Source organism: Trachurus japonicus, chromosome 1 (genome assembly GCF_045865225.1).
Source record: "Trachurus japonicus isolate A0001 chromosome 1, Traja_1.0".
Classification (NCBI taxonomy): domain Eukaryota; kingdom Metazoa; phylum Chordata; class Actinopteri; order Carangiformes; family Carangidae; genus Trachurus; species Trachurus japonicus.
The window spans coordinates 2,444,478-2,466,783 of NC_140907.1; the positions used below are offsets into that span (position 1 = coordinate 2,444,478).

The 22,306-nt window shown below is 42.7% G+C and overlaps 1 protein-coding gene across 1 annotated transcript in view; it reads right to left on the bottom strand.

The window, feature by feature from the left end:
- Positions 1-22,306, bottom strand: part of rptor (regulatory associated protein of MTOR, complex 1) — an 81,822-nt gene that overhangs the window by 15,759 nt on the left and 43,757 nt on the right. Inside the window, exons 14-20 of the mRNA XM_085778365.1 lie at positions 19,140-19,243; positions 18,406-18,583; positions 18,173-18,283; positions 10,117-10,222; positions 4,905-5,019; positions 4,659-4,783; positions 3,525-3,650 (exon numbers count right to left, since the gene is read on the bottom strand). Of these exons, the coding sequence (XP_085634491.1) occupies positions 3,525-3,650; positions 4,659-4,783; positions 4,905-5,019; positions 10,117-10,222; positions 18,173-18,283; positions 18,406-18,583; positions 19,140-19,243 (865 nt within the window). The remainder of the gene's footprint in view (positions 1-3,524; positions 3,651-4,658; positions 4,784-4,904; positions 5,020-10,116; positions 10,223-18,172; positions 18,284-18,405; positions 18,584-19,139; positions 19,244-22,306) is intronic.

Consider the following 22,306-nt stretch of genomic DNA (forward strand, 5'->3'; position numbering starts at 1 on the left):
GCAACAAAGCAAGCAACAAATTAGCAAGGACCCCTGTGCATGCAAAATCCACATGTTCACACACTCAAAAAGTATGAATTCATGAGTATAGTCCACATGCAGAGGGCTGAACAAGGCTGCTGCTTCCCAAATGACCAACAGTGAGATTCTGGGATCAAAGAGCGGATGGAGAGACTGAGGCATGAGCTGAGCTGCTGCCTCTGCATCATAAACAGGAGCTGGGGGAAGCCGCCGCTGTAGGACACAGAATCCCAAATCCCCTCACTACATGGTTAAAAAAGCAGGCGGGGCGGAGCTGCTGCCGCACTGGAGAGGATGTGTGCGGGTTAATAAATCAGTTCATTTAATAGCACCAAACAACAGGTTAATGCAGGGTGCGTTATTGTGGAGCCCTACATCATGTGGCAAACTGCTTCCTGCCTTGTTCAGCCTCGCTCTTGAGGGGAAACAAACACCAAACAATATCAAAGAAACAGCAAAGTAACGAGAAGCCAGACAAGGTCTGCAGAGGTGGTTCCACTGATGAAAAACAGCACACAAGCATGTTATTGGACGACTGGGAAGAGGATGAGGGAGGACGGGTTGTGCAGGTTGTGTGTGTATGTGTGTGAAAGAGAGAGAGAGAGAGTGTGTGTTGGTGTCTCCTTGAGAAACGCTCAGTCTTGCAGCGACTGCCTTTAGAGGCTGAGGAGATTTTAGCCAGCACAAAGACAGGCTTGTGTAATATTTCATCGGGTTCTACATTATTAATGCTGCTGAGGCAACGCTAAAAATCTGAAAAATTCAAAACCAAACATATAATTATTGTACTCCATCTGAAAGGCATTCCAAGTAATGGTAATATCACTAAACTGATTACTGAGCCACGGAGGGGTGGGGGTGTGAGCTAATGCAGAAAGGAAAAACTTGAGTGTGTGTTTGTTTTAGAGTTTGCAGAGAGTTTTGATGTTTTCTGCAACGTTCGAAAAAAAAAAAAAAGAATCGGAGCAGTATTTGTTGAAGACGGACTCTTCTTCCGTCAAACTTTTCCTGGAGAGACGTCAGTCGAGTGGCTGTTTATATTAAAATTGATGCCTCGGCTCTCGTCTGACTGAAGCTGCACAGCGACTGTCACGAACCAAACATCCAGGATAACAAGCACACCATTAAATGTTAAAGTCTTAGTGAAAAACAAGGCTGGGAGCTCGCAGTGGGAGAGTCCTGGGCAGAGGAGGAGTCTCTCGGCGCAATTTGTGTCGGCAGCCGTGCAGGCGGTGACGGTAGTTCAGTGTGTCAGTTCTCCCCGGGTCCCCGCGGGGCGCAGGTGACTCTGTGGCTTTGTAATGATGGAGAAACATACGCGCAACGGCCACGAGCGCTCCAAAGCTGTAGCACAGACACCCAGTCAGCCGGTGAGTCAGCCAGCCTTGACAGCTTGGCTCCAATTATCCAAATGTGTGTCTTATTGTATATGAGACATGCTCTGGAACTTAGTCCATCCACACATAACTTGTTGTGCTCGTACTAATATGCAAGGTCACAGTTTAAAACTTTTTTTCCCCCCCAGACAGACACAGGAGTGGTAGTTAATTATTGCATTTCTAAACAGCTTATTAAGCACTTGGAGAAACATGCAATCACTCCTACAGCTGTCACAGTTCCTCCAAAAACTTCCCTGTCCCAGAAAAGATGGCTGAGAAATGCTCCAGGCAAAAAAAAGAAAAGAAAAAAAAAAAGTGGAGCAGTGGAGAGAGTAAAGAGAGAGAGAGGGGGGTGGTGGTGGTGGTGGTGGTAACCCTGCACAACACTGAAGTGGATGTCTCTGACAAGTGTGTACCGTGGGTGTCAGGCCTGCTTCAAATATTTGCAAATAACTTCGCCTCACGAATTATGGAAGTGTGTCAACACATGAAGTAAACACGGCAGAGGATCCAGCAGTGTCCACAGTCCACGTCCAAAAGAATCAATAATATGAACTCAAGTCCAACAAAAGACCGAGCAATCACCTGTTGCCATGGTTCTGGCCGTGTGTGAGCCTCTAAACAGGTTCAACTCAGAAATGACAGGTGCACGATGACAGATGTGACAGGAAAGGACAGTGAGGCTGGCAACAGGCCGAGAATTAGCATTAAACTCACTCTGAGTGATGGAACTAAATTCAGAGTCTGTGACAGAAACAACCTGCAGCTGCAGCAGGCTGGAAACAACTGTGTTGAACTCTGGCTTCATTTGTTATTCCATCGGGTCAAATGAGTTAATGTTAGGACAGTGAGTCACGCACTCTGCCGGGCTCGGACTGGTGCCGAGGCCTGGTCTGTGTGTGTGCTCTACATACTGACCTGCTTTTTATGATGACCCAGTGTGTGTCTGACCCATTCAGTGACCAGTGGTTGGTCAGCGGAGCTTCAACATCTGTTACTTTCAATAGTTCTGACTTTTTTGTCCTCACTTAAAACTTAAGAATAAATACAACAAAGTTTCCTTGCAAATCCTAACCATACAGGATTTACTTTTCATAAATCATCAGTGCCAGAATATCTTTGGCTCAGTTTTTTGGTGTGTTTTTAAAAGCAGAGCAGCAGGAGCACCGCAGTGAAATAGCTCATCAGCTCATCAGCTCTTATCTTGTCATCAGACTGCTCTTTTCCTTGAAACATTGAACATTACTACTGTACACACCAGCTCACCTACAGTACAATACACACTGGACTACTCAGCAGATCAGCTGTTAAAGTCAGAATGAGTTAAAGGGATAGTTCAACATTTTGGAAAATTGGCCCATTGCCAAAATCCCTATAGTCTTAGGAGTTACTTTTAATTTTCGGTGCAAGCTATTTTTAGAACGGCAGAGCAGAGCCGCGAGCTGCTCTCGCTGCTTGTTTTAGTGGTAAATTCATGCAAATCCGCTGATGCGCATTCCCGTCGGGGGCAGTGGTTTGGCAAACAGTCTTGAAAACAACTCTGTCTCGTAACGTTCTGTTATTATCTCATAGCATGGTGAATGTGCAGGTCACAACTTGTCCACCAGAGCGTTTTGGAGTTGTTGGATTGTGTATTTAAGTTTGATGAGGGAAAGCCCAGAAATATTGCGCACCGTGCAGAGCTCTTGGCTCTGCTCCGCCGATCTAAAAACAGCTTGCACCAACAATTAAAGGTAACAAAACTACTGCTATGACTATAGGGATTATGGCAATAGGCGATTTTTCCAAAATGTTTAAATATCCCTTTAAAAATTAGTCTCCGACCTGAACACCTACTGTAGGCTGGGCCTCGATCTACCTCACTCTATGTTTACTGAAACACCAGTTCAGTACTACAGGCTCGAACAGTCTACAGTTACACCATTTAGTAAAAGCACTGGAAAAGAGAAAGTCGACTCCTGTCCCACCTGGATGCTCTGTGGGTTGGATGGTGAGGGAGTGTAAGTGGGATGGGGTGGACAGTGGGGCAGTCGGTGAGTTACTAAAGGTGTATTATGTACTGTGAATTGTGGGAGTATGGATCGGTGGGGGGGTTACATAATAATATAGAGCATTGATCTTTACTGTGGGCGCTGGCAGAGGGCTGACCTCGGGTAGTGGGCAGCATGTCGGAGAGACCCTGCCAAGCCGTCACCATCTCTGGGTTCTTCTGGTCGGCAAAGTTCTTCCAGATGCGTAACGCTCCGTCATCTGGAAAGAGGGGGGAGAGTTGGTGGATGGAGAGAGAGAAAGACAGAGAGAGGGACATGAAGAGTGAGAGCCAGGAAAGTCAAGTGGATGGAGAGAAAGACTGAAGAGCGAAGGGTGCGAGAAAAAGGTGCGGCGCACAGAATGGGCTCTCGTTTGTATTCAGAATGGATTTGGAGGCGCGTGTTGATGTGATGAAAAACCTTGAACTCTTTCAAAACATGCAACACACGCCTGACGCGCCCATGAGCACACAAACACACTTCAGTCGAGTGTTGAGCAGCATCTTAAAAACCTCTCAGCCTGAAAACCTCTGTCTGAACGGTGTTGCTGACAGAGCTGAGACGCCGCTGCAGATAAAACATGTCCGTGCACTCTTATGAGGAAGCCATTACAATCCATAAAAGTCCTCATTGATTTACATTCACTGTTTTACTTCTTTTTCTCTTTTAAAAAAAAAAAAGGTGTGTATTTTTTATTGCTACTTTCTTCCCTGGTATTCTTTCAGAGCACGCCTGATGGAGAGAGGCTGAATAAGTGCACATTATATTTTGATGAGATGGATTTTAAATGTATTAATTCCTTAGCTGGTTTCAGGAAGTGTGCGATGAAATTCAACATTCATTCTCAGTTCAATGTTACGCAAAGACAAAACAAAATAAATATATTTCTGCATGTTTTAATGCTGAGTTGTTTCCTGCAGTTCCTCTGGGTTATGAAGATAAAGCCAGGGAGGGTAATTGCTTTGTTCCGTTGATGAATGATGATGAATACACATGAGTGTATGTGTGTGTTTGTGTGCGTCTTTGTGGGGGTTAGAGTCAAGTGTTTAAAGCTCGTTGCTGCTACAAATGAGTGTCTTTGCGATTCCCACTGTGCTGGTGGGCCTGAATCTTTGAGATCCTCCGTCCCTAACAGAGTTTTACTCTTTCAGCAACTTGAGTTTTTACTCGGCGTGTGTGTCACTGCCTGTTCTAAACTTTACCATGTGTGTGAGTGTGTGTTTCAAACCTGTTGCAGTGAGCAGTAATGAACAGTCATGGCCGTTCAGGTACTCCATGGCTGTGATGCGAGTGTAACGAGGGTTTCCGTTGTAGAAGTAGTCCAGCCGCTCGCCCTTCTCCCAGTCCCAGAAACTACAACACACACACACACACACACACACATACACAGTCACAAACTTCATCATTTACATCATCATCCTCTTAATTATCACTGGTTTTCTCATTGAGTGTGTGTACTGTATGTGTCCCTGACCAGATGCTGTCCTTGTCGGCCACAGCGATGCACGTGTTGAAGGGATGGAACTTGACAACAGACGGAACTCCGGGGTTACGGTTGATGAATATTTGATCGTCCAGACGGGAAACACCTGTAATGGAGGAAGGGTCAGAGTGAGGGCAGCTGGAAAAAGAGGTGGAAATCCAAACTCAAATCTTGATTTGATGTGTTCTTGGCCTGTACTGAGTCTGACGCTGTAAAACATCCACATTATTACTGTTACTCCATGTTTTAGTGTCAGACACTACACCTGCTGCTCCTCAGTCCTAAAACCTAAAGATTGGTGACCACTTCTGGTTCCCTTGTCCCAAACTGAACGGATCTTTGGTCAAATATTTGAACTAAGGTTTGTGGTTAACACAAGACGGTTTCACATGTTACTCTACAAGACAGTAAAGATACATGGCATGGTGTCTTTAAACTTGTGCGTCCTTTAAAAAGGCAATTTACCAACAGGTGATTTAATGTCTTTGTGACTATTATATGTCATCACAATAATGAAAAATAACCCAGCAATCAGAAGTCCATCTTCAGGCTTGTGTTACTCTTGTAAACACTTCCTAACTTTGAGGTTGGGCCTTTGTTGAAGTCAGAGCTGAATCCAAACTGTTTGGAGGTTTAGTGGATCTGTACGAGAGGAAATCATGTGTCTGTGACGTGGTTCAGCTACAGTTTAAAGGTGTTCAGAAATGGCCGTTTGTCCTGTTCGTCGCGCCTCCTTCTACGAGTTTCCACGAGTTGCTGCATGAGTTTACCCGAGTAAGGAAAACGAATTTGATTGGTCGTTATCGAGCGGGCGGGATATTCAATGTTTGGGGTGAGACCGAGCTCAGTGTGTGTCTCAGACGTTTGATTGACGGATGACGGATCCATTGGCATTTGCTCTTGAGTCGTGAGCAACGTGACACATAATCTGTGCACCTGCATTATCCTATGCGAATAAAATACCAGACTTTCATCAATTTTGCACAAAGTTTGGGCTACATCCTCTGATAGATGAGTTATTACACTAATGTTAAGATCCATAGTGGACTCAAGTTCAATTTTCTTTTCTGAATACCTTTAACATTCATGTTCTACTTTAGGTGACTGTATTTTTATTTTAGAAAAATTATAAAACTTGTGTTCATTTGTGAAAGTATCACAACACTTTATTTGACAAAGTTTATTTTGCAATAAATGTGAAAATCTCTTGAGGAAAACCTGGTGATGGCATTTCCCAGGGTGGTGAACAAAAATCATCATCATCATCATCTCTCTATAGGCCAATTGACTATTCATAGTCATAGTAGTATTAATTATGTTGTTTCTTATTTCTTTAAACCCTTTATTTGTATCCAGCTCAAATCTTTTTCTCTGATTCCACAATGATGTAACATACAGAAGTGTCTCAGTACTTCCTGACTTCCCCACCCTGCCCTGTAGGGAGCCCACTTGTTCCTACTGAAAACATACAACTTTAAAAATGGAACAAAAAAAATATAGTTTCTTTTTCTCCGAGTAACTTCCTCAAATGCCTGAGCGCTGTAGGGGGACCGGGAGGAAATAGTTGGTTTCTTGGGGACTATTACAAGCAGCAAATGAATACACATTTGCTGTTCAGTAGAACAACATTTAGTATATAAAGCAGCAGGATGAAGCATGTGTGATTCAGCAAAAAGAACAGTGTGTGTGCAGTGATGTGTTTTTAATGAGGTTTATAAAACAGAGGAATATGACATGTCAGGCTTTGGCTCCAGAGGCAATAACTGTAATGTTACTGCTGTTATGGTTTTGTTAGTTATAAAGCATGATCAAGGCCCTGATCAAGGCCCTGTACCTGAAACTGTAAATAAAAAATGTTTGAATTTGAGAGTCTGGACCAAAGCAACATAACACGACCTAAACAAAATATACAGCAGCAAAAGGGCCCAACATGGCTGATCGGTGTACAGAGTCTGCAGGAAGGAAGCTACTAGACTTTACAGTTCTCTAACTGAAGATGGCTGTATAAGGAGATTTCCAAAACTAAGATGAATCCATAAAATGTCACTGATCTGTAGCTGTGAATATGACAGGACAGAAAAACGGCTGCAGAGCATTTCTAACAAGCTTTTACGACCGGTATGAAAGACTGAGTGAGGGGGAAGAAAGGCTTACAGCCCTGCCACGCTGCTGTGGAGGGAAAAGGAAGTAAACATATGACACACTATAAGGTACTGAGAAAACCAGTCTCAGTGTGTGCACCCCTCTGGCAGTTTGTGATGGGAGTGTAACACGGCGCCAGCAACACGCTAGTGCAACCCATAAGTTCACCGTTCCCACCCCCCCTCCAGTATGTTGTCATGGCAACAGCAGCTGTCGGTTTCTCCAGCCTGTCCTTGGCTACCTGAATGCGCTCGAGACCGAAACATAACGAGACGAAAAAGAATGAGAATGAGGAAAGAAAAGAAAAAAAAGAAAATTCTATCAAGGATTCATCACAGATGCAGCTGGGATGTAACAACGCACTCGGAGGGAAAAAGTATGTATGAGAGCCGGATAATCATCATTGATTTGCTTTTGTTTGTGCTGTTTGACGCCACATTCGATATGGAACCAGTGTAAAATCTGATATGACCCCAAGCACCGTGGTGCTGTGCCTAATTTTGCATCAATAAACGAAGAGGAAAAAAACAGTGAAGGCAGCTTCAGCTTTATAAACTAAAGGATTTCTGTATATTTCTTATTCTGAGCCTTGCCTCTAAATCATCTCTCTCTCCATCTCACACTCTCCTGCTCTCATCTCGTCTCCCTCTGGAGGGAACAGACTGAATGAGGGCAACCCCACTACTTCTCTCTCAAAAAACCCAGGATGGAGGGGAATTCAATGATTTAGCGAGGAGCCAGAAAGAGAGGGAGAGACGTATGCGTGAACAAGACTCTGACGCCAATCGCCTCGTGACCGTGTGTGTGTGTGTGTGCACGTGTGTGCATGGTGGGGGCTGCCAGTGACGTTGGGGGTGTTAGATATTCTGTTTGAGAGAGCTCTGACTTCACTTGGGGAGTGTGTGTATGCTGGCACCCTGGGCTCTTCAATGAGTAGAGTTTGTGTGTGTGAATGTGTGTGACTGCGAATCATGAATGGGGCTGTTCCTGACTGTAGACCCTCTCTTCATCACTGTGAATCATCTGCACACTCGCTGACGTGTCTGCAACACCAGTGTTCCCCGGTCTGGCCTGTGGAACAGTCTCTGTCTTCCTCCAATGGGCGAAGCCAGGTCATATATTTACCTTAGGTGTTAGATCAACCTGGTGTCAAGCTTTGGGTGTTAAAACAAACCCGAATCACAATCCAACCTGATCAAGTCTACAGCACACCAAATATTCTATTCACATGATGTGCTTATGGACAATCAGCTCATATTAAAGGGATAGTCCAGCGTAAGTTTAACTGCTGGTCTAACACACTGTGACACCGAGTAAGACCCCCCCCACGGGAGATCAAGTTTGCCGACCGCTAGCTTCCCTAGTTGTAGCAACTTCAGCAAAGACCGCAAGATACCAATACACTGCTGTTGATTCCTCCACCAGCAAACCGCCATCAAAAAAGCCACAAATAATGCTCAGAACATCAACAGTACAAATAGCGTCCCAGCCCATAACACGAGGCATCAAACAAACGCTAGCTTTGCCTGAAAATAGATGAAAACAAAACTCACCCTCTCTCCTCCAGCCGCTTGCTAGTTGTAGGGAAGCCCTGACGAGTCGATTACCGAGTGCAGTAGAAAAGTCAGGAGTCAAGTGATGTTTAGTTCCAAAAATGCAGCAGCTTTGCTGACTGTGATAGTTTGAGCAACTCAACTCTGTTCATTTCTCTGTCAACACTCGCTAGTTATTGTTAGAAACAGAGAGGGAAGACAGGTAGGAACACTGATACACTCGCTAATCGACTCGTCAGGGCTTCCCCATAACGAGTAAGAGTGGGTGAGATTTGTTTTCGTCTGTTTTCAGGCAAAGCTAGCGGTAGTTTGATGCCTCATATTATGGGCTGGGACCCTCTTTGTACTGTTGCTGAAGTCGGGTGCTGTTCTGAGCATTATTTGTGGCTATGAGTGGCTTTTTTGATGCGGTTTGCTGGTGGAGGAATCGACAGCAATGTAGTGGTATCTTGTGGTCTTTGCTTAAGTTGCGACAACTAGAGAAGCTAGCGGTCGGCAAACTTGATCTCTCGAGGGGGGGTCTTACTCGGTGTCACGGTGTGATAGACCATGGGTTAAACTTACATCGGAGTGTACCTTTAAATACACAACTTCTTCTTTCTATTCCTGTGATGTTTTATTTTTGTCTCCCTGTAGTGTAAAAGAACTCTCCAACATGCTATATAGACATCGGCTGTATTTCTGTATCATTATTATGACTGATACAAAGAGCAAGAACTTTCTGGTTTTAGAATCTAGCAGCCAGTGTTAGCTCCTGGCCTTTCTGTTTGGTTCTGCGTTGTTTCTTCTGTTAGCTTTTAGTCTCCAGTCATAAAAACCAGAGCAAACCCCTCAGCTTGTTTCTTTCCTCAGCAGTTAGTATCTTTGTCTGTGTGTAGTTTGAGGCTGGACAGACAGTGTGCTGTGGTTTTATCACGTGTTTCTGTTGTATCTGCTGTTGAAAATGAGGTTGCTGCGAGCAGTAAAAGAAGCAAGGAGAGAATGTGCCATAAAACCACGACAAAGGGCTAAAAAGGTGCGTAAACTCCACAAACCTTTACAACTGACTGTACAGTATCTATAAATACCTCTTCTCATGTCTGATTTGCATGTTAAATGCTTTTTTAACAATGGTAATGATGTTTAACTCCTCGTTTCATCAGCTTCTCATCTTCTATGCTTTCTTATGTGTGTGTTCATCAGACTCAAATGCCTTATGGATATAATGTGCTCCATTAATAACCTTGGCTTTTATAGGACATGAGAGCAGTCAGGTCATGTGATGGCAGGTCTGGGATGACATTTTGATAATTGGTTTCAATTCATTTCCAGCTATCTGTAGAAATGATCTCCTCATTTATTGTCCAACAAACAGTCTTTTCTCCTCAGAATTTTCTCACCAGACAAGAGTTTCATGTAAATGACTTTTGTTTATGATGAATTCACTTTCATTAATTTGTGTAAGGGAATACATCTGTGTGTGTGTGTGTGTGTGTGTGTGTGTGTATGTGTGTGTGTGGGTCACTAACCTCTTTGTGTGATACTGCGGCTCTGCCTCCTCACCCGGGCGTTCCTCAGGAACCTCCACTGCCGCTCCATCCTCACCTGACTCTCCAGGTCATGCTCCTCTGGGATCTGAGAGGAGGGATGGATAAACAGGGACAGGGACAGAGAGATTAACGTGCTGACTCCACTTCTAAGGGTGAGCAGATGGTTTACACGTTTTGCAACCTCAGTGAAAACACAGAAATACAGCGGCAGTATAAAAGACATTAACTGTTTTAAGAGGACCACATCAGGCCAAAAACAATACGACACATCAGCTCTAAACCTGCTGCCTCCGACAAAACATCGCCGCCGGCCGACCAGGGGATCTGGAAGTTTTATTTTTGAAAAATATGACAAAAGATAAAAGAATAAAGAATAAAAGTTGATATAAAACATGGGAGCAATGTTCTTGTAAACAAACAGTCCTATTCATTGTTACTCATTACGATGCACTGTGGATCTTGGAGGCCTAATTAACGCGCATTCCTTCCCCCAGTAACAAGCAAAGCTGATTTTATGAATATTTTTAAACCCACAATGTTTACATCATGGACATACAACAGGAAGTGGGTCTCACATTACCCCATATGTCTCTGCCCTTGGTCCCACCTGTCCAGTCACACTCAGCCCATCACATCACATTACAGTCAATGTTGACACAAATATTAAGCCGATGTTGTTTCAATCAAAATCAATGATACAACAGTAATAATTGATAATGTCAACAGTTTCACACATGTCTGTTTTATAAAGGTGGTCTATAGGCAACATGCTCTTTGGGTCATAACAATAATGACCAATAATTTTTCTAATTTTAAATGGAATAAAGCCAATAATGTAATAACTTGCCAATAATGTAATATAATGTTTTTGTCCTAGTATTTAAAACCCCTTTGAAAATGTAATAACTGGTGCTGATAATGTAATAAAAATGTATCACTTCATTTTTTTTATTTTAAGGGTAGAAGATGTCAATATCTTAAAACTTGATGAGGTTGTTGATGGCCTACTATGCTGACTTCCTCCGTTGGCAAACATATGTGAGAAATGATGCATAAGGCATGGTAGGAGTTTGCTTCTCAGTGTAGATGAGACACAGGCAAACAATGCAGAACTGTCAAAAGTATTCTGTTAATACTAGACCAATAACGTAATAACCAGCCAATAATGTAATAATTTATTAGATTTATGACACATACAATGTCAACAATGTAATCATTTATTACATTATTGGCAAAAAAAAAAGTTCTCACGTTATTGGCTCAAACATTGCATTACATTATTGGCTTTATTACATTTAAAATTGCCAAAATGATTACGTTATTGACAGTTACTAAGTTTTGGGTTGCTACAAACTCTAATGATGAGGTCACGTAAAGGTTTTCAACTGTTCTCACCATAGTTCGGGCTTTACTAACTTTTCCACCTCCAGTGAACCTCATGCTTTATGCACCCACAGCTGTTCACATCACATCATACGAACAGTGTTAACTTTATTAAGTCTTATGTAATAAACGGCCCCCCGCAGACTTTGTGCACAGGCTCACTTTAAGAGAACATAACTCCCGCTCTGACATGACATTAAATATGCAGAGGTGATATCAAGCTGATTCATGTCATTTTACAAAGAAGTATTAAAGTTGTAGATTAAAACTTTGACGTTGTTAATATTAGAAATAAACAAAGAACGGAGGAAGGCAACTGAGGTTAACTAATACTGTGTGTTTATCCATGGTGGTTGCCAGGGTGTGTTTATTAAGCACATTTATACAGCCAGGCCTCCCATGCCTACTTAATTTTAAATAGCCTAAAATACACACCACACACACACACACACAGTGTGTCGTTTGATTATACAATTACTGTGTGCAATCAGTATTCCTGTTATGGCATCGCTCTGTGTTGCTTTTCAGGAAACATTTAACACCTCTGAGTGGAGCTTGTGAATAAATACATTTCTATATGCGACGCTGTGTGTGCAGAATGTGTTTCTGTACAGTAAGTGTGTACAGTCACGTTTTGTGCATCCCATAAAGTGTCTCTGAGGCTTTATGGTCTCTGAGTGGGCCTGGACGGTGGCAGGTTTAGCAGGATAACGTGTTTTGGAGGTTGACTTATTCCTGCAGATGAGAGGTTGACAGAATGTGTGTTGTTAATGTAATGTAGAATGAAACTGTGAGGTAGAACAGTGTGTGTGTGTGTGTGTGTACTGTATGTCTTTGATTGTGTGAAATGCTTGGCACCATCATTTTGGTGTTGTGAGGACATTTGGTTAGTCCTTACAATATGAGTTATTTGAACATGGAGATTTTAGGTTCTGGTGAATAAGCTTTACATTAAGGGTAGTGTACAGAGTGCATTATATCTAACATGCATGGCTGGAAATATGTGATTTTTGTATATGATAAAACAGATTAATGAGCTACTGTAACAGCTTGTAGTCTTCTGAGAAGACTTATTACAGCATTTACAAAAATCAGACTTATTTAGCTGAACCAGCACAAGTGAGGTCGGGCTCTGAAGAAGTCGTGTGGGATGGGCTTGAAGCAGGACACTGAGCAGGCTAAATCATGTTCCTCCACTCTCTCTCCACTCTGAAAACCGTATGTTTTTGGATCAGTCTTGCTGATGACGAAAAAGACTTTCTCAAAGTGTTGCCATGACTGAGACCAGTGATTTCAAACATCGTGGTCATTAGCAGAAGCAAGAGAAATTCAGTTATCATCATTTTCTTCCTTACAGTGCCTGTAGAAAATCATCATACCCCTATGAAATAGTGAGATATTTTGCCATACAGGCTGAAATCAAAAACCATTAAAATAATACTTAATACTTCATAGATCCAACTATTGCTTTCATTACAGTCATCAGTCTCTCTGAACATGTCTCCACTAGCATCGCACACCTAGATTATGGAATATTTAACCATTCTTCTTTGCGGAATTGTTCAAGTTCAGTCAAATTCTGTGGTGAGTGACTTCTCTCTTCAAGTTCAGCCACAGATTTTCTACTGGATTTAAGACCTGGCCACTCAAGGACATTCACCTTCCTATCCTTCAGCCACTGCATTGTTTTTTGTGTGGTATGTTTAGGATCGTTGTTATGTTGCCCATCTTCAGCTGTCTGGCAGGGGGAGGCAGGTTCTCCTCATGAATCTGGGTGTAGGCTACACCACAGAATCCATTTTCACTTCAACCCTGACCAACTGTCCAGTCTCTGCTGAGGAGAAACATCTCCACAACGTGATGCTGCCCCCACCATGCTTCACTGTAGGTATAGTATATGATGATCTGACCTTCAAATCTTTTCCCACATGGCAACAGAATCACCCAGGTGTTTGTTTGAATAGCTTAAAGGGGAACAACGCAAGTCTGGTCTCTTTTCCTCTGTGTTGCTAACCCTCCTCCTGGCCATGTGCATTTGTTTACAACGAAGCCAGCGAGAAAGCAATCAATAGAGCGGTACATAACGTAATATATCATATACAATGTTACGATGTGTATATTTGTGTAGTTTAATCTGTCATAAACAAGAGATTACAGGTTACGGGGCACGTTTGTGTCGCGGTGCTGGAGAGACGAGAGCTGGGACACCGGGGCCTGGGTCTGATCTTAGATGGATTTCAGAGACGCTAGGTGGAAGGCAGAGATCCTCCATTCTCCCTGGAACAAGTTACAAGTCATTTATTAAACCATCACAATTACTCTGAAGCTGTTAAATTAGGTCAAGGTTAGGTTAGGCTTTAAATAAGACTGAGGATGGCATTGTTTCAGAAAAGGTTTGACAAAAGGTTAAGGTTTTAGCAGGGTATGATGACTTTCTATAGGCACTGTGCTGTATGTGTTAGACATTGTAAGTGATTGAAAACTTTAGGACGTTTGGATAGGATATTTTTTCAACATGAAAATGTTGGAGTTGCTATAAAGAAAACACGTGGTTGTTTTTACTGGGAGGCCATTGAGTTCAAATTGCTGTTACGTCTTGAAAAAAGACTGTCACAGGTGTAAATAACAAAATGAATAATGACTCAACTCCATGTAGCTGCTTCAGATGTTGTGTCTGCTGTGTCTGACAGAACAATTCAAATGTACTATTGTACTGAATCTGTGACAAGTCAAGATGTCTGCTGTGCACCAGACCTTGAACTGATCGTTTCTGCACCGTTAGTTCACTCTTCTTTCAATGCTGGAAACTTTGTCACACGGTGAACGCTGGAGTGAAAACTTTTGCATTGACCTTCTGTGCAATGACAAAGAGACTCTATTATATTACAGCCCTGTCAAATGAATAGTGTGTACTGTATCTATAATTAGCACCATTAAAGCAGAAGTAAGCGGAATATTTGTGTTAATATAAGTCTTAAATAGTTATATCTTCCAACGGCAATCACTTACATAGAGTGTTTGGTCTGAAACACGGGTCTGTCAGTCACTCTGCTCTGCTGTAAGCCCAGGAGAAAACTTTCCTTGTATCCTACAACCTTTATCCAATGAGGAGAGAGAACGGCATAAAGGGCTGTGTGTGCAGCCAAGGGATGCGCGTGAATGTGGTGACGTAGGGACGAGGAACAATAGATCCATGACGAGGGCGGGGGCTGCTAACTCCATCGGCTGACAAGAAGTTAGCCAAAACGACTGGATTGCTTACTTCTGCTTTAACTACCAGAAACAAAGTACTAAGAATTATTAAGAAATTGATTATCTAGAAAAAAATGTGAAGTCTCAGATGTGGACAGCTGCAACTACAGTACACACACTTGACTGATGTGCATTGTGTAGACAAAATACTGTACAACAGTGATATTCTCATTTGTAGTATTTGGTTCACCAACGTGAAAGGTCAAATAGAGAAGAAAGAAATCAGTGAGTGTGACCACCGAACGAGAGCAGGAGCCAGGCTGGGAATACTCAACATACAATGCACAAAGTGAGCGTCCTATCACCTCTTCTGGTTCATGCACAACACTTCTGGTGCAAAAAGCCTGCAAAGTCCCAAACCTGACTTGTACTGTAGGGTTGCCAGGTCCATGAGGCAAAAGCAGCCAAACAGCAACTCAAAACCCGCCCAAACGGGTTGGTTATGTGCTGCGGTGACCTCACACAGCTTTTGCATATTATTTGTGTGTGTGTGGGTATATGCTGATCTGGCCTGGAGTCACTTTGACAGGATTTGGGTATAGCCATTTGTCATTCAGAATATGAACCTTTATTCTTAAAGGGATAGTTAAACATTTTTGCAAATTGGCCCATTGCCATAATCCCTATAGTTTTAGGAGTAGGTTCCTTACCTTTACTGTAACAGTCGGTGCAAGCTATTTTTAGAACAGCCAAGCCGAGCTGCTCAGAGCTACGCTATGGAGGCTAATGGGATTTCTTGGTTTCCCTCATCAAACTCATCAAATACACAATCATTCACCACGCTATGAGATAATAATGGAACGTTACGAGACAGAGTTGTTTTCGAGGTAAATTCATGTGAAACCGCTGATGCGCGTTGCCTTCAGGGACAGTTTTTCACCAAGCAGTCTCTGCATTTGCCTCGAAAACAACTCTCGTAACGTTCTGTTATTATCTCATAGCGTGGTGAATGTACAGGTCACAACTTCCTCCACCAGAGCGTTTTGGAGTTGTTGGGTTGTGTATTTGATGAGGGAAACCAAGAAATCCCATGAGCCTCTGTAGCGTAGCTCTGAGCAGCTCACAGCTCTGCTCCGCCGTTATAAAAACAGCTTACACCGACAATTAAAGGTAACAAACCTACTGCTATGACTATAGGGATTATGCCTTGTCGCCTAGTTGTTGATATTGAATTGCCCCATAGAGCCTTAATGACGCGACTAGCACTAGTCAACTGTATGTTTCTATGTGCCCACTCTCCACTTTCTGCAAATGTGTAATGTTTACAACACGGACGTATGGACAACATAATGTTACATTTTTGATACATCAGTTATCCGGATCGTTTCCACCTGATTTCGATTCTTTGAAAATGATGTGATCGACCCCGATTTCCGGGGGGGGGTTTAAAGCTGTAGCTCTGGAAATCTTTTTCATCAGTCTCACTCTCTGATGTGACAAGAGTCTTTCACGTCCTTGTTCCTCAAACATCGCTAGGATTGAAGATGAAAACACACACACGCACACACACACGTGCGTATGTGCACACTTCTGTGCTGCTGACACAGTGATATGATAACCTGTGAGCAGACTTTTCAGGCATACTCACAACACACAGTGCTTTGTAATGGAGCAGAGTTTTATGGCAGCACTCAAAATTTTGCCAATACAGCAATTTGATTTGCACTAAGGCAACCCCCCCCCCTCCTGCTCCTCCTCCCCTTCCCCCCTACTCTTCTTCCTCCTCCTGCTCTTTCACCAACTCTTCCCATCCAATCATCTCCCTGCTTTTCATCACCTTTTGTCTCCACTTCTGGCTCCGTCCCTGCTCATGCCACCGCTGTGCTCTTTATACAGAGTTTTACTTCACTTTCAGCAACCCAAGATCCCTCCTCTCTCACACACTCCTTCTCCACCTCTGTCCGCCCCTCAATGTCTGCTCTCCTTTTCAAATATTTTCCTTTCATCATCTCTTACTTTGCACACACACTCTCTCTCTTTCTGTCTCTCTCCTTAACACACAAACCCTCCTCCTCTTTCTGCCTGAAATGTCTCCATGTTGTAAATATTTAATTTGACTAAAATATACTTTTTCCCCCGTATCAGCCACTTTGTCTCATGCACACATGAACATCCAATATTTTTCTTACCTATCTTTCTCTCTCTGTTACCAAAACTTTTTCTCTTTCCTCCTCCACTTAACCCTCATGCTTGACTCTTCTTTTTAATGATCCCCTCGGTCTTTGTTTAACACAATCTGCTGACGCCATGAGTTTTACCTCCTTTTCCCAGAGAGAGGAAGCATGTTTAGGGAGATGAAACACACAAAGGGTCGATTTAAAACTATAACCAACCACTGTTCTTGGTAAAAAGCACTTTTAACTTGAAATCTTTAATTTCATTGGTGAGGATGTTATGGACCTCAGAGAACTCAATTATTCAGATGTACAAGCAGCAGGTACTTTCTCTCACAGTGATGGCCCCTCCCTGCTGCTTTCAATCCCACTTCATTACTTAAATAAATCCTGTAACAGAGTTCATGTCCTCAGATGACTCAGTCACTGTAAAATGCATGACAACATGCACCTGTGACACCACCTCCGATTAATATTGATGTGAGAATTGAAAAATACCTGTCATACAATATCAGGTCTCCTTTGTTGCTTAGCAACCACTATAAGCTGCTGTTCGAGAACTAGGTTGTTTGGTGGGTGAAAAATATTCAAGTATTGTTTTTAAATTATTGATTCACAAAAAGATGGATTTGCGTCATTTCTATTAAATTCAGTGACGAGGAGCTGGTGTTTCATCAAAGTATCTCAGCCTGCTCTGTTATCGACGTAAAACAACCTGCTGGCCTGCTGAATTTAAAGCTCCAGATGTTGTATAAAGGTAAAGATCCATGTGACGTTTGATTATAGATACGTTTTTTATATTAATGTTATATAAGTACCACCATGCTCAGCCCGCAGAGAAATGATAACAGCCTGTACTCAGAAACTAAGCCCTTTGTGATGTCACAACAAAACAGTCACCACTCTAAGCCATGCCCTAAGCCCCGCCCCCCTGGACCCAACATACAACCTGGCAGGATTTCCTGTCTCTGAGTGTTTTCACTGAAATCTGCTTTATTTTTTATTGGACCGCTCAGAAAACAGTCGATCAGAAGAGAATGTCAGATCCTCTCAGGAAAAGCCAGACAGAGGAGACGTAAACCGACACTGAGCTGGTTTTTGGTTCTTAAAATCACAAATATATCCTCTTATGGATCAACACAGGAGAAGAAAATGAACAGACCCTCTGATAGAGCTGTGATCCGACTCCATCAGACGTGGTAAGTGACTGACGGGTGGAGACAAAGATGATAAAAAGGAATAATGGATGGAAAAGGGAGGACAGACAAAGCTGTGGGGGACACTACCTTCATAACAGGCTGAGCAAAATACTTTGCACTCCAATCACACAGGCCCGTCTGGAGGGCAGGACTGATGTAGTTCCTGTGACCACCTGGCTCATCACCGTCCTCAGCTGCCTATCCACACACACACACACACACAAAATGTAGATATTACAGACTATAACTGGACAATTAAACGGAATAAAGTCGTGTTAGTATCGCTGAAGCTGGCTCAGCTCCACAGACTCATCCTCTACCTGTTCCGGCCCCTTGTCAAACATCTTGCGGGTGCGGGTGAACTGGTGGGAGTGGGGTGCCTGTCCTCCCAGCGTCGGGGTGTAAGGTGGCCGTGTGGCCGGCTGCTCTCTGGCCGGGGGTTTGGGCACCTCATTGGTCAAACTTGAGCTGCTGGTGCTGGGCATGGGAGGAGAGCCGCTGGGGGAAAAGAAAATATGACCCAGAAGCTTAAAAAAAAGGGTACACATCACAACATCAGACAATATTTCTTGGATCCAGCACTGACCAAGGTGCACAAGTGCAGAAAAACATATCACATTCTGCCATTATTGATGTATGTATTTTCTAAAATGAGCTGTCGGTTAAGGAGGAGAGGGAATTTATCAGTATGATGTTTTCAAAAAGCACTTTACTTTTGCTTTTAATGTCTGTTTTTGTATCAACAATCCAGTGTGCTAAGGAAGATTTAAATAAATACATTTGTGTTTTGTCTTTTTATCTCATTATTTTTCCTCTTTGATCTTATGCTCTTGTTCATGTACCATAAATATTATGCAATATGCATTCAAATGTCACGTCTTGCCAGTGAAAACAGAACGATCCACCTTCAGGGCTTTACGCTTAAATTTGTTCAGAACTTTTGCTCAACCATGAAAACTTTGCTGCACGTCGCCGAGAGTGAACTGTATGGATGACGACGCAGACGTCTTGCAGAACGTGTGGATATTTATGTGTGTGACACATGTTGCCTCACCCGGCCTGGTGAATGTGCGTGCCCTTGCTGGTGGGGCTGGCTGGGGCAGACTGTGTGAGGGACCCAGAGTCCAGGATCCTCTGCGGCCGAGCGTTCATTGTCGCCTGAGGAGAGAGAGAGTGGGTTAAAGGGGACATATTATGGAAATATCACTTTTTAAAGGCTCTTTAACATATATTTGGGTGTTTGTCTTCGGGCCCCCAAAATGCAAGTATTGACAAAAAAATCTGTAATTTTCAGGCTCCATAGGTAGAAATCCATGTGGTTTTACGAGAAGCTGCACTTGCTGTGACCTCCACTTTAAAGGGGACATATTATGGAAATATCCTTTTTAGAAGGCTATTTAACATATGTGAGAAATTGATTAATGTGAGAATTGACCAAAAAAAAATTGTTTTTTTCAGGCTCCCTCGGTTGAAATCCATGTAGTTTTACGAGCTGTTTCCTCAGATGTCTTCCAGTGATGTAACTAGTTTTCGAATTTGCATAATACCACCCCTACCTGGTACCAGTAGAAGGGGTGGGGCAAAGACATATAAAGGGACAGGCCCTGAAACCAGCCGTTCTGAACAGGGCTGTTTAGAGAGGATGAAAAGAGCTGTGATGTTTGATCCTTGGGGGATTTTGACTGAAGCATGTCACAGACATGTCTCTAAGACACCTGGGGACTATTTTAATTTGAATTAGAATTAGAATATGTCTCCTTTAAAGTCAGCGTTGTGTTAGGATTCAGATGTTTCAGAGACAAACCTGAGGACTGATCAGAATAAGAAGCGATGCAGAAAACCAGGACACTGGCCCTGTTGTGACAGTGCATAAAAAGTGAAGCACTTAACAAAGTTTGCCTAAATTTCCAGAACTTTATCACATTAAGTGCAGCGACTAATACAACCTCTTCACAGTGAGCTGTCTAATAGCTGCACACAGGGGAGGGGTAAACTTAATAAAGACAATAGCGGCAAAGCATCACTGATGAATAGCAGAGTAGTTGTTTACTCATGCCAGGTGGAGACAAAACTCTGTGCAGCGTAAATCTAGTTAACACAGGCAAACACATTTTACTACCTGGGATTTTCTTTAATTGGATTTCTATGCTAAGTACAGAATTGCGGCAAGTGTCTTTTTGTTTGTGCAGTGCGTCTAAAAGTTTACACACATACAATCTGCTGGCAACTGTGATGGTGAAAAGATATCAGTTACTGAAGTTTGCTGTGAGCGCTTCATTAAGAGACGATTGGAAATAAAACAAAACAGCAGTAAAAAAGGGTTATTATGGAAATAGCTCTGTCGCTAATCGAAAGTCTCGTTTCCAGTCAAGCACAACCAGATCGATAGGATGAGTTAAAAAAGAAGTGCAGATAAACAACTGATGGATATTCTTATTTCTGACAAACGGGGAGGTGGTTGTAAGAAGTCGATGTGAAGCGGCGAGTGTGTGCGTGAAGTCAGCAGAGCGCCGTGCAGAGAGAGCAGACATTTGTAATGGCAAAAACTGAGCTTGACACTGCAGCATTAATCCTGCTGAAGCTTTCTTTTAAAGAATCAGAGGGTGTTTTGCAGCAGAGTGCAGATTTGCGGCTAAAAGCATGTAGAGGAGGAGAGGTGAGAAGAGGGAGCAGGGTAGACGGCCGTTTATCACGCCTCTTTCTATCAGCACAGTCAGAGTGTGTCCATTAACATCCATAGGTTTTGTGCTGCATTTCACCAGATATGTTTTTCTGAGGACTTCACACTAACTACCTCTTACCAGATGCTGGTGTATGATGTGAATGTGCAGGCTCATCGGTTAAAACGACTTAATTATACAACAACTTCATGGATTATTCATCAACCTTAGCTGATCGTCAACATGTGGTAAACAAACATCGCGCTATAACGCGGGGTGCCACATGCCTTATCTGCTGACAAGCCTTCCAGAAATGTGATATGCAAAAACTCCGGGAAAAAGGAGGGTAATCGTTTCTACCAGCTGCTCCGCTCCACGCTGGGAAACAGCTTGCTCTCCTGTTTCAACCTGCTTTTCCTTCACTTCCCGCGTCATTAATTGGCTGGAAAGTGAGTCAACTAAGCAAACAAATTAGCGCACGCACACACCGGTAGGATACAAAGTGAGAAAAGTGATGATGGCTCAGAAACACCTCTGAATGGTTCTGTTTAACTATTGATGGAGAATCAAAGGGAAGGAAATTGGATGATTGCAGCGTCTCGAGCCATAATCTCCACTCGCCGAAGAAGTGAGCAGTCTTCACAAAGTTCATTAAAACAGTAATGGACTTTGCATGGCAATGTCTTTTTTAATTACACCTCCTTGACAGGTGAAAACTAAGATCACTTTTTTGTTATAAAAAATATATAAAACATCTTTTCTTGCAGTTGTCAGGCTCCTGTCCAAAGAGAAACGGACACACTAGAATAACACAGACAAAGAAAAGACCTGTGACTTTCATCCCAGCATCACAGAGTGAGACAGGCTATTAAAAAAGCATTTAAAGCTTTCATCATCTGAGAGGCAAGTAAATTTTAATTAGCTGCTGACCTTGTTCGCTTTGTTACAAATCAATAACATTTGACATTTAAAATCCTAATTAAAAGTGCTGAATTCCGAGTTTGGCTGATGTTAACACTTGTGAACCTGGGATGAATGCTCTGTGATTAAGTTGTCTCTAACAAGCTCCTGCTATGATAACTCATTAATTTTAGAGAGTAAGGCATTTAAAGGTATTTAGGTTGCCGTTCCTCTTTAAATGTCAGACTGTTCTCTGCCATTTTTCACAGGTGCATAGACAACACAGATAGAGTTTGGTCCTTTTTTATCACATCACAATATAACATTGATGAAACCAATACCCCATGGGCTACCTCTGTTACACTAACCACAGTCTAGACTATTTACAGTAGCCGCAATTCCCAGCTGCTTGTGAAGGAGCCTTTCAAATGGGACAGCCTTTGTCAAGCCACTGTGATGCAATCAATCCACAAATGCAGCCTCTGAATTAGGACACAGCATATGATTTAGTTTCATAAGCAAAGCTGGAGAGAAATTTGTGATGTCATGTCAGATTATTTTACTTCAGTATTGCTCCGTAGACACAATCAGCAAAACATTTCTGCAGTCCAAATCAATACTTAAACCGCTGGATAAAGATTAAGTCCCAAGTCCAGAGAGA